The sequence below is a fragment of the Lycium barbarum genome, chromosome 4 (genome assembly GCF_019175385.1).
Source record: "Lycium barbarum isolate Lr01 chromosome 4, ASM1917538v2, whole genome shotgun sequence".
Classification (NCBI taxonomy): Eukaryota; Viridiplantae; Streptophyta; class Magnoliopsida; order Solanales; family Solanaceae; genus Lycium; species Lycium barbarum.
Genome location: NC_083340.1, coordinates 355,532 through 371,618, shown reverse-complemented (window position 1 = coordinate 371,618; position 16,087 = coordinate 355,532). Strand labels below are relative to the sequence as shown.

At 35.9% G+C, this 16,087-nt stretch overlaps 1 protein-coding gene across 2 annotated transcripts; it reads left to right on the top strand.

Annotated features, from left to right (window-relative positions):
• Positions 1 to 12,526: 12,526 nt before the first annotated feature.
• LOC132634704 (growth-regulating factor 8-like) lies at positions 12,527 to 15,453 on the top strand. Of its 2 annotated transcripts, XM_060350726.1 has the most exons (5): positions 12,527 to 12,996; positions 13,436 to 13,600; positions 13,909 to 14,188; positions 14,661 to 14,838; positions 14,947 to 15,453. In XM_060350726.1, the coding sequence occupies exons 1-5, from the start codon at positions 12,765 to 12,767 to the stop codon at positions 15,316 to 15,318; spliced, it is 1,227 nt and encodes a 408-aa protein (XP_060206709.1). In that variant the 5' UTR covers positions 12,527 to 12,764; the 3' UTR covers positions 15,319 to 15,453. The 2 variants fall into 2 exon arrangements, with proteins under 2 accessions (XP_060206709.1, XP_060206708.1); XM_060350725.1 differs by having other exon boundaries at positions 12,528 to 12,996; positions 14,661 to 15,453.
• The last annotated feature ends 634 nt before the right edge of the window (positions 15,454 to 16,087 follow it).

The window sequence follows — 16,087 nt, the reverse complement described above, 5'->3', positions numbered from 1 at the left end:
ACCTTATGCATACGAACTACGTTCTGACCTAATTCTCATGGTGAGATACGTAGGCAGCCCACATAGGGTTCGGTTGCGCTATAACAGAAAATTCAAAAAAATCCTTACACAAAGAAAACCACATAGGGCCTGATTCCCCCGGAGGAATTCATAGACTATCAACATACAGATCCGTCACACCTAGATAAAATCCAACAAACCCTTTACCATAGATATAGTAGAACTACGCCGACCTGATTCCCTTGGTGGGATACGTAGGCAATCCACATCGGGTTCGGTCCCTTTATTAGAAAAAACTTCAGACCATTCACCCTTACGAACTACGTTCTGACCTGATTCCTCAGCGGGTACGTAGGCAACCCATATAAGGTTCGGTCACACCGCAACATAAATTTAGTACACCCTTCAGAACCAAAACTGGGGCATATTTTTTTTTGAAAAAATATAGACAAAAGAACGGGGACATTGACAAGATTAAGGCTACCAGACCGGAAGTGTTATAGATCGATTACTTTGGAAGTATCACAATCTGAAGTTGGCAGAAATATTTTACAACTTACATACATATATTTACACATATATCTTTCATTACATACATATATATCTTTCCTTAGATACGTACATTTACATATATATATATATATATATATATATTTCACAACTTATATACATATAGTCACATTTTCTTATACATATACCTACATACCTACCTTTCAAATCAAATATTTTCTTGCAATTGTTTCACTATTGTTCACCTACCGAGGCTTGAACGGAGATCACAAGATCCAAACAAACAAGACGAATGGAGAGCCAACCACGTCAAGCTTCGAGTCAACACGAATCAACTTCCCCCTCCCAAACTAAGAATTTTTCTTTGAGTGCAGGACCGCCAGATCAACAGTCAAATCTATCAATCATGGCAGAAAAGCATCATCTGGCTCAATATGGCCTCGCCTAAAAAAAAAAAAGCCAAACGGCTTTATTTCTAACTCTATCTTTAATCTTTATTTTTATCACAATAACTTTATGACTTTATATACCTGTTTTGTAGGTTGACGAAGTTGGAGGCGAATCAAATCAGGATCGCACGTCATTAGTTCAGCCTGTCACGATACCATCAACATCATAAGCCAAACGGCTATTCTACCGCTTTGCTCCATACTTTACCAATTACTTTATCATATACTTTACCAGCTTTAACCATTTTACTCTGAACTTTGCAGGAATTATTATCAAGTCCCCGAAGACAACCGGAGACACATCATCAAATCTCTGAAGACAACCGGAGAAGTATCATCAAGTCCCCGAAGACAACCGGAGACACATCATCAAATCTCTGAAGACAACCGGAGATGTATCATCAAGTCCCCGAAGACAACCGGAGACGCATCATCAAATCTCTGAAGACAACCGGAGATGCATCATCAAGTCCCGAAGACAACCGGGCATCACTTGGCTATACTGCCTCATATGCATAAGCCAGACGGCTACACATCATCAACTTTAATGATTTACCTTGAACTTTACAGGAATATCATCAAGTCCCCGAAGACAACCGGAGACACATCATCAAGTCCCCGAAGATAACCGGAGACACAACATCAAGTCCCCGAAGACAACCGGAGACACAGCATCCAGTCCCCGAAGACAACCGGAGACACAGCATCAAGTCCCCGAAGACAACCGGAGACACAACATCCAGTCCCCGAAGACAACCGGAGACACAACATCAAGTCCCCGAAGACAACCGGAGACACAGCATCAAGTCCCCGAAGACAACCGGAGACACAACATCCAGTCCCCGAAGACAACCGGAGACACAACATCAAGTCCCCGAAGACAACCGGAGACACAGCATCAAGTCCCCGAAGACAACCGGAGACACAACATCAAGTCCCCGAAGACAACCGGAGACACAGCATCCAGTCCCCGAAGACAACCGGAGACACAACATCAAGTCCCCGAAGACAACCGGAGACACAGCATCAAGTCCCCGAAGACAACCGGAGACGCATCATCAAGTCCCCGAAGACAACCGGAGACATATCATCAAGTCCCCAAAGACAACCGGAGACATCGCATGGCTACACGGCCTCACCTGCATGAAGCCAAACGGCTATACACTTATTTTACTCCTTACTTCATTCCTTTATTTCATCATCTACTTTACCACTTTAATGAATTTACCTTAAAATTCGCAGATATCAGTTATCATCGAGTCCCGGAAGACAGCCGGGGAGACCTTATCACTATCATCTTCAAATGCAACTAGAGATATTATCACATCCTCAGCATACGCATCACGCATTCATTCAAGTCTCTGAAGACAACCAGAGAGAACATTGGCCACACGGCTTCATTTTTTCATTCCCTCAATCATATTTACTATCATTTACACTCTTTATAGTTTTACATTTTTAACTTTATTACTAATTTTGACATGAATTTCAGTTTTGGCAGAAAATACAACCTGCAGCGACACAGCACAACGTGGAACTTTATCTTACGCAGTGAACTGGGGCAAATTTGCTAAAGAGGAATACCAAACTCACAAGCAAAGGTCACGAATCTACTCTCGAACTCAATTCCGCCTATGTCCACAAACACGTGATACGTAGGTTAATTTCTCTTTCACATCCTCCGCTAAAACTCTACTAAATCTACTCTTCTCACCATCTCATATTCCTTTCTACATCCCCAGTGTTTCCATAACTTAACACTGGGGCATCTTTGAAGAATTTACACCGTGTCTAGTAGAGTCCTACTTATGGGTGTGTTGTGCATCACATTTATAACTAGGAGGCTATAAACACGTGTCCCATTTTTTAACGTCTCGTCACTTGTCTACAACGCCCTGCAAGATTGTGAATCCACAAAAACTTTCGAACTATATATGGCCTGATTCTCGTGCAGCCCGAGATATGTAGGCGACTCGAAACTGAGATTCGGCCATAATTTTCCATAATTTCTTCGGCCCTCATAATATTTTCCATTAAATTTCCTAAATCATACTTTCTTACAAACTCATACTCGTTGGTCCAAACAAAATTGGCTACTACGTCAACTTCTTCGCCCGAAGATTCTTACATCACCTCCGGTCGAAGAGGGGCATCTGTTGACACCCAATTTTATCCCTCCTTTATTTTTATTCACTCGGACGTCTAAATTTATTGACGAGCTACATACTTTATTTTCACTGCTATTTATATTCGCTACTTTTTATTTTAACATTACAAGTATTAATTTATCACAAATTTTAAATGTTCATCGTCATTTCACTTTCGGGTTTGGGATCGTTAAATTAATTACAAGACAACACTTTGTAAATCCTTACTTTCTATATACTAATTACTATTTATCTTCACATAATAAATATTGTACTAGTTACTAAATTAGAAGCCCGAAAATAATTAAAATAGCGGAGGAAGGACCAATATTTTTAGCAAATTAATGGCTTAAAATACAAATACAATATTATTTCCTACCCAAAACAAACAACCCACATTTCTATACCCAACCCACATTTTCAACCCATATTTAAATTAATGGGCCAGCCCAAACGGACCAGCCCAATTCTATTTTTTACTCGACCCGGGTCCGGCCCAAATCTTAAATCCCTAATCTCTCTTTCTTTTTCTCCCTCAGCTCATCTCTCTCTCTTTCTCTTCCTCTTTCAGCCGCAACTCACTCCCTCTCTACCCTCTTCCCTTCCCTTCCCTTCTCTCCCACGCTCCTCCCCACTCAACACCGACGACCCCACTCCTCCACTTCAGCCGCCTCCCTCCTTTCTACCCTACCTCTCTTTCTTTTTCCCTTTTTTTTTCATCGCCGCCGCTCCCCACTCCCGACCCTACCTTACGCTCCTCCACTCACGGACGAACCCACTCCTCACGCTCCTCTCTTTCCCTTTCATCATCACCACCGCTCCTCTCTATGAATCAAAACCCTATAAATAATCCTAGTTGAATCAGGGAGAGAGGGAGGGTGGAAGGGCTGAAAACGAAAACCTCACAAAACACAAGTTTAATCAACAAAGACAGCGAACAATTACTCTATTTTCCTTCATTTTCTGTTTAGAACTTTAGTTTCTTTAATCGATTTCGAGTTCGTCGCGTTCGAGTGTAGATTCGAGACCTCGTCGATCCCCACTTCACTGTACCACAAAAGGTAATTTTTTTTTTCCTCGTCTTAGTTTATTTTTATTCTAATAATTTAGTTTGTTTATGAGTTTTTCTGTGATTTGAGTTAGTAGTAATTTCGTTAATTTAGACAGTTTTGTGTGTTAATGTAATTGAAAAGTTTCCGCTGGTAATTAAGTAGTGTTATGCATGTTTCAATTCCTGATCAACCATACCAAGATGCTGGTAGTAGGTTTATTATATTGATATTGATTAATTGAAAATCTTTGTTAGTCGACAATGTGGTAGCTGTTTGTTTAAATTGATGTGATTCATGCCAGTCGACCAGTTTAATATTCATGCCAGTTGTCTGAAATGATAGGATCATTGTCGAATAGTTAGTTTGAGGTTTTGGTTAGTTTACCATATCACTACAGTAAGGTCTAAGTACTATGTCTGGGATGTTTAAGTTTGTTTCATTGAGGTGATGTTATATTAGTTGGAACGAAGCTATCTTTTTTTAGAATTAATATTTATAGGTGTTCGGTTTCAGTCTAGTCTTGAAAGGTGATCATTATGTATTTATTCTATTCATGCTAAAGTAATACCCTTGCTTGATATGCGTAGCATTGCTTTGAATGATATGATCTTCTAAAAAATGAGTTTTGGTAAGAATGGTTCTAAGTTATACCTAGAATATGGAGTCTGTGGACATTATCCAAATGTTTGATGATGGTTAGATAACTGGCATTTGTTTAGTAGCATCAAAGTAACTCTGTATCGAATGATATTGTGTCTGTTTGTCAAACATCAGTCAGTTTTAACTCGCGTATGTTGTTGTCTGTTATGGCTTCATAAAAAAAAAATCTGTGAAACAAGGTCATCTGCAAGGATATGCTTGTGTTTAGTTATTGGTAAGGTTGTTGTGATGTGGATTAAAGTTTAGGATGTCATTTGGTGATGTTGATGACTGCATGTTTGACTCAGAGATTGCTGTCTATCATTGACTCATATAACTTATTATGCTTAAATGATTTGTTACTCATCTCAGTCTAACAACTAAGAAAATAAGAAAGATAAGGTTATGCTTTGTGTTATCTCAACTGGTGGGCATATGTGTAATTTCTCATGACTTATTGGCTTCCTCTATATGCCACTGCCTATACTATTCCCTATCATGATTTACTGGCCCTTCTGGTGCGAATGTATATTAATTCCCTATTTCCCTCATTCCTTTTGGTTCTGTTTGAATATAGTGCTTAATACTTTAACTTGCTTCAGTTCTGTTTGCTGCTTCACATCTCCAATCAATTTCTCGACTCTATGTTTCTGTTTTGCTAGAACTCAACATGGTTTAGTTGATTTGTAAGTGTCGTGGATCTACGTTGTTTTGGATGTATGAAATACGATATAACGAACTATTCCCTTTTGAACTGAGTTTCTGCCACGATTTAGGTTAAATTTCAGTTTGTTCTGAGCTAAGTCATTATTGAATATTGAGGTTGAAAACACTGCTTTTAGATTAATTTGATTGCCGAAAATTTCCAACAAATGTTTACTATACTTGGCTGGATCGATTCTTCGTTTGATACCTATTTTTGAGCAGAGATTGTTGATTGGTGGTTGCTTTACTGTTTTTTTTTTCTCGTTATATATTGTGCTGCCTTTTATTCCCTCTTCCTTCTTTCGTTTAAGTTCGGCTGCTGCCTCCTTATTTCTGTGTTTGAAGTGCATGTATCATAAATACTCAATGTACTAATCGCTTTCCTTTTCATTTTCTTCTTTGCATGAACTGGGAATTTCGAATCCCAAACATCTTCGAGTCGCTTCGGCAACCTCGCTGCCACATTCATAAGGCAACGTCGTTTACTGCTGCTGTTTTCTTGCGAGAATTGCAGTGTCTCTTAGGCAGGCAATTGACTTGTCTGAGGCCTAAGCCTACTGTTCGCTACAAGCTGCCACAGCGTCCTTTTTTTTTCATGTTTGAGCTGCACAGGAAACATAGAAACTCGGCTAAATGTTCTATCAATTTGTTTCGTTGTGTTGATTTATCTACCTCTATTTGCTTGTGTGGTGAACAATAAAGCTAACGATAGGATTTATTTAGTTGTGTTAAATTTCATCTATAACTAAGGGAGCTTAAGTTTAATGGGATATAAATAAGAAGATGCAAAAGTGTCGAAATGGGTAGGCGCTGCCAGTTTTCCCTTTTAAAAAAAAAAAATGAAAGAAGAAGAGTTTATTAAGGAGATAAAAGAAATTCGAAGTTAAGTCCAACCTCGGCTAGGATATATTGAAAGGCCTCAACTTGTGGTTACTCAATTGTGAGAAATTAGAAAGATTTTCATACATAAGGAAATTTTGTCAGCAAAGAGGAAAATATCATAAGACATTTTAATCCTTGCTTCTCGTTTTTTTTAAAAAAAAAATGCTAATTCCCATTCCTCTTAGTTTAACTATCTTATAGGTTAATGCCTAATTTTTACAATTTATACTTAGCCTAACTAATCATATAAGTCCGGTCGGTTAACCATTGTTAATGGGTCTTAAAGGGTGCCTAATACCTTCCCTTTAGATTAATTGAACCCTTACCTAGAATCTTAAGTTTCGCAGACCTTAAACAGAGTTAACTTTAAACATAACTTTAATAAACTTTAGGTGTCCTAATTCACCATAAATAATTAGGTGGCGACTCCTTAACATAAACAAAAACAGGAATCTCCAATATGTTGTACTTCTACTTTAACTAATCCCGGTTAAAAATGGGGTATGACAGCTTGTATGCTTCAACATAATTCGTTTCTTTAACACCTCAATTCACATATTCAACATGCATACAATACACCACAATGTCCATAACAACAACAATCAAAATATGGCACAAAACAGTCCATAACTTCTCCTAAAACAACCCCCTACACGGCTTCAACACAACCACAATAACTTCATGCTTTTCATTCATTTATCCATACTACAACACATTCAATTCATTCCCATAATCCAACTTGCATCGTCCATATCTCCTTATCCCGATATTATTTTGACGAGCGGTTTGTTGCGTTGTAAACTAGACTCGATGAACTTAATTTTAGCCTTTTGAAACACCTTAAAACTCCTCATATGCAAGGAGATATGCCTCCAACAATATGGGCTAAAAATCTGGTCCGAGATTTTATTGAAGTTGTTCCGATTCATTTCGTTTAACTTCTAATCCTCTTCCAACCTCATGTAACCTCTTATACATACATATACACACTCATATACATCAATACAAATCCATATACACGTCTCGAAGGGTCCAGAGAATCACAATAACCTTAATCATAACTAGAGAACTCACAAAGCTTTGACGAAACTCCAATCGCAAAAGTATGTTCATATCTTTCGTCCATCCTCTATATCATTACTAATAATCTCGATTACTTTAAAAGGTCACTCGCATTACCTCATATACATACTCATAGCGCGATTTAAAATCCTTTAGGTAACCATGTCACCTTGGGATACTTAAGGAAACCATATATACAACGATATTCTTACTAACTCGATTAACTTTCCTTGAACCTTCTTAACTCATTCTTTCTTGTTTTAATACAAGTAGCCCGAACTATTATGGAGTGTAACAAGATCAACCCAAAAAAAAAACAAATTACTAGATCCACATTTAGAGCCCGTTTGGATCGGCTTATAAGCTGTTTTCAGCTTTTTTTGAGTGTTTCGCTGGCCAACTTAAAGTCATTTTGTGCTTAAAATAAGCTCAAAAATATAATTAGACTCATTTGACTTAGCTTATCTAAAGCAGCTTATAAGTTGAAAACAGCTTATAAGCCAAAAAAAAAAAATAGATTACCCCAACTTATTTTTTTTAGGCATAAGCCCATCCAAACAGGCTCTTAGCCCTTTTCCCTTCTTCTTCGTTCCAATTCCAGTGGACGCTTCCAGGTCTGCATCTTTTATATTGATTCTTCTCTCTTGAACCCAAACACTGCCTCATCCATTAGATTTACACGGGAGGATTCGTCTGTCTTAACCCGTAAGCAAAGATTATAAGTCACCAATAATTCTTTGAACTATGAATCACACATTTGCTTCTTCCCTTCTTTTTTTTTTTTTTTTTTTTTAATGAAATAAAAAGGATATCATTAACAAAAAGCAGGATAATTTTAAATGAAGAAGAGGGGAAAGGGCTAAATGTGGATCTGGTAACTTGATTCTTTTTTTTTTCTGGGTTGATCTGGTGGGTCGCAAGTCGAGTTTAATTGAGATTCATTTGAAATCGGATAATTTTAAATGAATTGTGAATTTAAAGTTGATTTGGGAAAAATTGTCAAATTAGGGGTGTTTTTGTTAACTTTGCTAACGGGAGGGATATTTTTGACCCCAACTTGTACGAAAGGTAAAACTAGCCAATTTATGAAAGTAGAACGGTAGTTTAGATCATTTTCCCTTTATGTTTTTACATTAAGATTTAAAAGGAAAAATAAATTTATTTACACACATGACGCCTATGTGGACTGATAAGAAGTCTTAGTTACACTTTCATCCATAATAAGGGCAATTTTAACAAGTATGTTAACGGGAGGGGCAAATTTGACCCCTAACTCTAACGAAGGGCAAATTTAATCTATAAACCATACTTAGAGAGTAAATTTGACCCTTTTCCCAATGTTAAATCGTGGTATCCAAATATGGTACATGTGAAACTTTTACCAATTCAATCCATTTAAAAAATATGCTAATTCGGGCTAAATATGTAGTTTAGAATAATCAATATTTTTGTTAATGTGTTACTCCCTCTATCCCAATTTACGTGACACTTTTTTTTTTTTGTCACGCTTTCTCTTGAGCCGAGAGTCTTTCGAAAATAGTCTCTCTATCTTTCGAGGTAGAGATAAGGTCTACGTACACTCTACCCTCTCCAGACCCCACATTGTGGGATTCCACCGGTTATGTTGTTGTTGTATTAGAACACTCCACTCCACGCCCTGAGAAGATTTCATTTGTAAATTTCAAAGATATGAAAAGGAAATTTGAATTATGACATTTTAATCATTAGGAGCCCGTTTGGATTGGCTTATAAGTTGTTTATAAGTTGTTTTCAACTTTTGTGAGTGTTTGGCTGGCCAGCTTAAAGTCATTTTGTGCTTAAAATAAGCTCAAAAAAATAATTGAGCTCATTTGACTTAACTTATCTAAAACAACTTATAAGTTAAAAACAGCTTATAAGCCAAAAAAAAAAAGTTAAACTACTCCAACTTATTTTTTTAGCTTATAAGCTGTTTGCAGCTTATGAGCATAAGCCCATCCAAACAGGCTCTAGATTGACGCTATGTACTATTGTAGCAGCGCAGCTAAGTTCTAGGGAGGACTAATTTTTGAGATGGTCTATCAGGACTTGAAGGATGAAGCTAAATGCAATAACACAAAGATTTGGGGCCATATTGACCATTTAACTCAGTTGCGACCACGTCAAACTTACAACGTTCTGATCTTTTCCCCTATAAAATAATATTAAAATTCGATTCAATTTTTTTTTAATATGGCATCTAAGGTTTAATTAGAGGCGGATTTAAGATTTGAAATATTAATGTGTTCCTACGAAGATTCAAAATAATATACAATAATAACTGAGTTCGTAATTTAACATTTATAAATATTTAAAAATTTCTTAATATAAATACATAATTTGGATAAAAGTTATTCAATTCATGTGAACTCAACGCGAAGGAGCACTATTTTTTGAGCTCTACTAGCTGCACGGTTTAGTAGGCGTTTGAACATGCGATTTTATGTCATGAGATGAAATCTCAAATCATCCAAAAGGCATGATTTGGAATTTAAATCATGATTTTAAAAATTTTAAATGTAAAACTTGACCCATAAGTTTATATTTTATAAAAAAAAAACATAAGTTGGTAGATATTTTTAACAATTACTCGCACCAGCCATTTACCAACTTCGTTAACTTCTACCAACCTTTATTTATTTTTAACTTCTACCAAGTCATAGTTACATTACTATTCATGTTAAATTTTCTTGTTTATTGAACTAAAGTTTGATCAATTGATGTTGTATTTTTTAGAAAGGTCTTCTAGTATCGTATTAATTTTGTTATGAACTATGACTTGCTCATTTGGTAAGATTGTATAAGAATTGGAAAAGTTTTGATAGAATTTACAACTTATGGGATTTTCAAGAAAAATTCAAATTGCATGTCCAAACATGATTTCAAATCATGTCCAAACGGCTCCTTAGTAGGCGTTTGGACATGCAATTTGAAATCATGGTTTGAAATCAGAGATGAAACCAGCGTTTGGACATGTATTTCATCTCATGGTTCCCCAAATCATACCTTTTTGGCATGATTTGGGATTTCAAACCATGGTTTCAAAAAAATTAAATATAAAACTTGACCCATGAGTTTATATTTTATAAAAAAAATTCATAAGTTGATAAATATTTTTAACAATTACTCCACTAATCATTTACCAACCTCATTAACTTTCACCAATCTTTATTTATGTCTATTATGTGAGAGAATTATATTAAAGAGTAGTTACATTACTATTCATGTTAAATTTTCATTTTTATTGAACTAAAGTTTGATCAATTGATATTGTATTTTTTAGAAAAACCTTCTAGTAGCGTATTAATTTTGTTATGAACTATTACTTGCTCATTTGGTAAGATTGCACAAGAATTAGAAATGTTTTGATAGTTTTTACAACTTGTTGAATTTTTATATCTATAAAAAAAATATAACTTAAAATATTTAAATTATATATTTAAATATAATTTTAAATCATGATTTTAAATTATGTCCAAACGGCTCCTTACAAGGTAAAGGATGAGGTCAAATCCAGTAGCCCAAAGAATTTGAGGCTTAAATGCAACAACCCAAACCCTTGGGGGCCATAGACGTGGACAGGTGTCGGTCCCCACCTCATCTAAGGCCAGTGGACCTCAAAAATTACGTTTCCCAATATATCAAAAATAGCAATAGGCATGCTACTGTAAATGTAAATATATATGGACGTATATATTTGTTGTCACGAACATCACCGTCACCTCAATGAATCAAACCACGCCTAGTTTCTTTCCAACTACTCTCTTTATTTTACTCTTTTTCGGCGTTGACTATTTTGCTACTCCCAGTAATTTCCTTCCTCTTTCCTGGTCTAATCTACTTTTCTTTTTTTACCCTCCCTTTTGGTCAATCAATTGTATATTTGAAAAGCGGGGTTTACAGAATATCTTAAAAGTTCATTGACTTTAATCAAACAATCTCCTTTCAATGGAAGGTTTTGTCAATATAAGTCAAAGTTTACTTGATTTAAATCTTAAAATAGTAAAAAGTGACAAATGTTTTATGACAGATGGAATGTCTTTAATTGTCTACTTTTCAAACTGTACAAAGTTTAAATTCTCTAATAAAAAATTGTCTTGTAAACGGAAGTTGTATAGCAATAATTATGTGAGTTGGACCATCACTTGCATAGTATCTAGGTGAGCCTGAGGCATTTCCTTTTTGGCCACTTCCAAATTGATAATCTGTTTCATGTGATTTTCTATTTGCAACTAAAATTCTTGTTAAGGAATTATAATTGCAGAAAACTCCAGTTTACATAATTCTGGCTTAAGGCTGCAACTCTACCAAAGGTGGGACACTCTAATAGTAAGCGTCTGAGCCTCTCTCAATGAGCTCACTCACAAAATTTTTTAATTTATGTATTCTGGACAATAATTTTTTTTAATTATTGAATTCTGAGTATATTATTTATGTATATTAAATGAATTTTTTAACACAATTCAAATTTTAGGTCAAAGTTCTTGAATTCTGTCGAACCCCTAACATAAAAAAAAAAAAAAAAAAAAGGTTAATACTCTCTATGTCCTATATTAGTTGTCTTGTTTCGCTTTTTGAGAGTTAAATTGACTAATATTTGAAGCCAAATTAGATTAGATCAACTTACTATTTTAAAATTATAACTTATACATTCAAAAACTACGCGAAAATTACTAAAAGTTGCAATTCTTCTCATATTAATAAGGTGAAAAAATATATCTCGGTCAAAGTTTGAGTTTTAGAAAAGGAAAGTAGACAAGTAATATGAGACGAAAACTAAAACTCCTCTAGCTTAACTTAGTTATATTATTACTGAGAAAATAGTAAAAATAATTATTGTTTGATCGAGTGTCAAATTATGAAATTGAGTTCAATAATAATACTATTTAATATTATGAAGTATTTTGTTTGAGTAAATCTTGAACGTTTGGTGCTATGGACTTGAAAATGTGAAGGATGAGGAAGGCATTTGGGCACGAGGGGACCAAATAATGGGCCCATACCATCGCAAACTGCTGGAACTTGGAAGTATAGGAACCAAACAAATTATCTGTAAAATCCCAATTGCGAAATGGCGGCAACTTAAGCCAATCTTACAAATCTTGAACCGCCTCTGTATAATCTCTACTTATATATCTCCATTTGTCTCTCTTTTTGTATTATGCAAAAGAAAACAAGAAACCAAAAAAGTAGTTTCAGCTTTGGCACTACCTAGCTTGAAAAAAAAAAAAAGGTCCCAAGGGTTTGTTTTAGCTACAAATTTTGGAGTTGACTATAGTGATTAGATAGAGCTTTTTTCTATGGGGAAAGGGGAAAACACTGAGCTTCTTGATTTAAAGATGAAGACCACTGAATCATCTTCACACCCTTATAAAAGAAGCATGTCTATGGCCCCTTCTTCTGATCCTCATTTTTTGCCTTCATCAGGGAAAGATACAGGTGTTGTTGATGGTGGGCCCGGTGATTTTGTGGGTAGCGATATCTACGATGCTATGAGCTCTAAGGCTTTGCAACCTTTCAACACTTCTGCTAGTACGGTTTTCCATTTCCAAACCTATGTTCAACAACTTTCACTTTATTCCTCTCTTTGTATTCTTTCTTTTCTTTTCTTTTCTTTTTTGGTGGTCTAAAACACATAAACTATCACTTTTTTTTTTTTTTGTTTGCGAGTTTCAAACTTCACAACTAGCAAGTGTTCTTTTTCCTATTTAAATTATGTATTAGAACACACATCGAGGCCAATTATCAGCTCTTCTCTTTTCATACTTGAATACTCTAACTAGCTGTGTTAGTACCTAGATGATAGATGACGGTAGTTTAGGCAGAAAAGGAAACATATGATAGTTAGGGCGTGAAACTTGCAAAAAAAAATAAAAAATGATAGTTTAGTTATGTTTTTGATTATTATCTTTTTATTTTTTGTTTACCAAAAAGATGAGTGTGAAGTTTTGGGTTTATATTTGTTTTGCAGGAGGAAGCATGGGTGTTCTTGGAAAAGCTCCTTTTACAGCCACCCAGCTACAGGAGTTTCAAAGACAAACAATAATATGCAAGTACATAGTGGCATCCATGCCTGTTCCTCCCCAGCTACTCCTTCCTTTGTCTAATAATCCAGCGCATATTCCTCAATCTAACAGTAAATATTCCCTTTTAAAGAATTTCAGTTACAGAATATTTTGTCATGCTTTCTTTAGTATTTTGTGGTCAGTTGTTTTCTTTTTTCGAGCTGTTTTGAAATGCTTTTAGTTGAGTGGAGGGTCTCCAGAAATAGCTTCTCTACCTTTCAAAGTTCAGGGTAAGGGTAAGGTCTGCTATACTATAGTCTCTCTAGACCCATTGCGTGATTAAACTGGATATGTTGTGGTAAAAAATTTCAATAACCTATCCTCTCTGCTTTTTTTATAGTCATTTTGAGAGAGAAAAATTTGGTTGTTATGTGTGTAGCATCGGGTTTGGATTTGAAGTTCTCAAGTGGGTCGGATCCAGAGCCATGGAGGTGTAAAAGAACAGATGGAAAAAAATGGAGGTGCTCAAGGGATGTAGCTCCGGATCAGAAATATTGTGAACGTCATGCCCACAAAAGTAAACCCCGTTCAAGAAAGCCTGTGGAAATTCACACCACTAACAATAATTCCAATCGAAACCACCCTCCTACTCCCAAATCTAACAACCACCAACACTCTTTTCAGTTCCCCACTGTGCAACTCTCGTCTGACCAAAACAGGTTGGTAGTTTTAACTTCTTTACTTTGAATCTTGTACTCCCTGTCTTAATTTATGTGGTATAGTTCAGGTTTTCAGATTTCGAGAATCAATCTTTTATATTTTGATTGTGAATTCGTACATGAAATCTTTAATTTTTTTTAAATAAACTTTACATACATAGTTGAATACTATATAAAAAGTACTATAAGTCACAACAATTTATAATTTAAATATCTCAAAGACATATGAAAAACTCGCTGTAAAAGAAAAAATCGGATGACTCTTGAAGGGGTGACATATATTGGGATGGAGTATTTCAATTTTCCATGTGAACATTGTTAGATTTCCTATGTGGGTATGTATTTTATTGATGTACTTTTTATTCTTATTTTGAGGAGCTATGATGTGTGTGGGTCTAGTCTTTTTCTGGCCTTTTTGTATCTATGCAAATAAATGTGGAATTGATTGGTTTTTCCTCTGCTTTTATGAAAGCTGTTTTGAGTGGTTAGGGAGAGGAGACAGAAGTGGAACCATCCCTGTCGTTACTTGTAATAACCAGCAAAATTTGCAGCAACTTATGCAATCATCTTCTGGAGTGGGATTCAACATTGACCACACTGACCAAAACAGAAGAAATTCACCTGCATTTCAAGTGCAAGACGAAGCGAAAGTATATCCAATGAACTTTAATCAGTACATGTCTAGTAGTTGTGGCCAGATATTGGGAAGTCAATTAAAGAATGAACAGTGTAATGACTCGGTAATTGCCTCGTTACAGGGCAGAGGAACAACTAGGGACCTTTTCGATGGTTGGTCAAAAGACGGACTTAATGATGGTATAAGCAACAATGGCTCATTTACTTCGCTAACACTCTCAATGGCTGGTTGGAACCGTGGGATGGAAAATGATAACGAACACACGCCCTTGAGCATTGGAAGCAGTGATGACGTTTTGAGGTCCCAGTGGCTTAATCCTGTTTCTTGGATGAGTTCAACAGCACCAGGAGGACCTTTAGGTGAAGCATTGTGTCTTGGAAATGCTACTAATTTGCCTTCACCTCATGGTTATAGTAATAGTACTGCTAACAGCAGCTGCAACAGCTTTGGTTCCTGCGAGAATGGTAGCCATGGACTCGATTTCATCGGGTGATCATGCGATCTTGGCAGCCTGTAAAATGGTGAAAAGCATGATATATGTCCCATCTTTTTTTATTCTGAGTAAAAGAATTTGGAAAAATTAACAAGCCCATCTTTTTGTTCAATTTCAGCTCTAAGTTTTCTTTCACTCGGTATGCAGTGCTTTTCATTAGCTACTATTGCTGCTTCTCTATATACTAGGTTTTCGGCACGCGAGCTGCGGGTGTATACCATGTAATGTTGTATAAGTTTTATAAGATATAATCAATGTTATTGAAGCGAAGGTTTGAAGAAATAATTTTATATGAGCTAATAAAGCACGTCTAATTAAATACATGTTAGCCAAGATAAGCGTCACAATTAAACCACTATGAGCTAGAAGAGATATTTAAGTAAACTAAAAAGTGTAGGATTTTAATCTACTGCCTTCATGTAGCAGTGTTAAATGCTTTCAAAAGTGTGACAAAAAATGACAAATAAGGGATGGTTCATTTCAAATAAGCCTGTTAACTGGTTCAAATCGGTAACCGAACCGGTAAAACCGGAATCGGTGGACTGGTTTACCGGTTAACGGTCTACCGGTGTTTTAATACCGGTCCGGTTTTCAATTTTTGGGACCCGTTAACCGGTCATTTTTTTTTTTTAAATATAGATGTTGCTGCGTGGACTGGACCGTTGAGCAATGGTCAAAATGGTCGTTGGCAAAGGCTCCAAACGCCCCTTTTGGTCCCCTAATCCCCCCAAATTTTTTTTTACACTTTAACCCATCCCTCACCCTTATA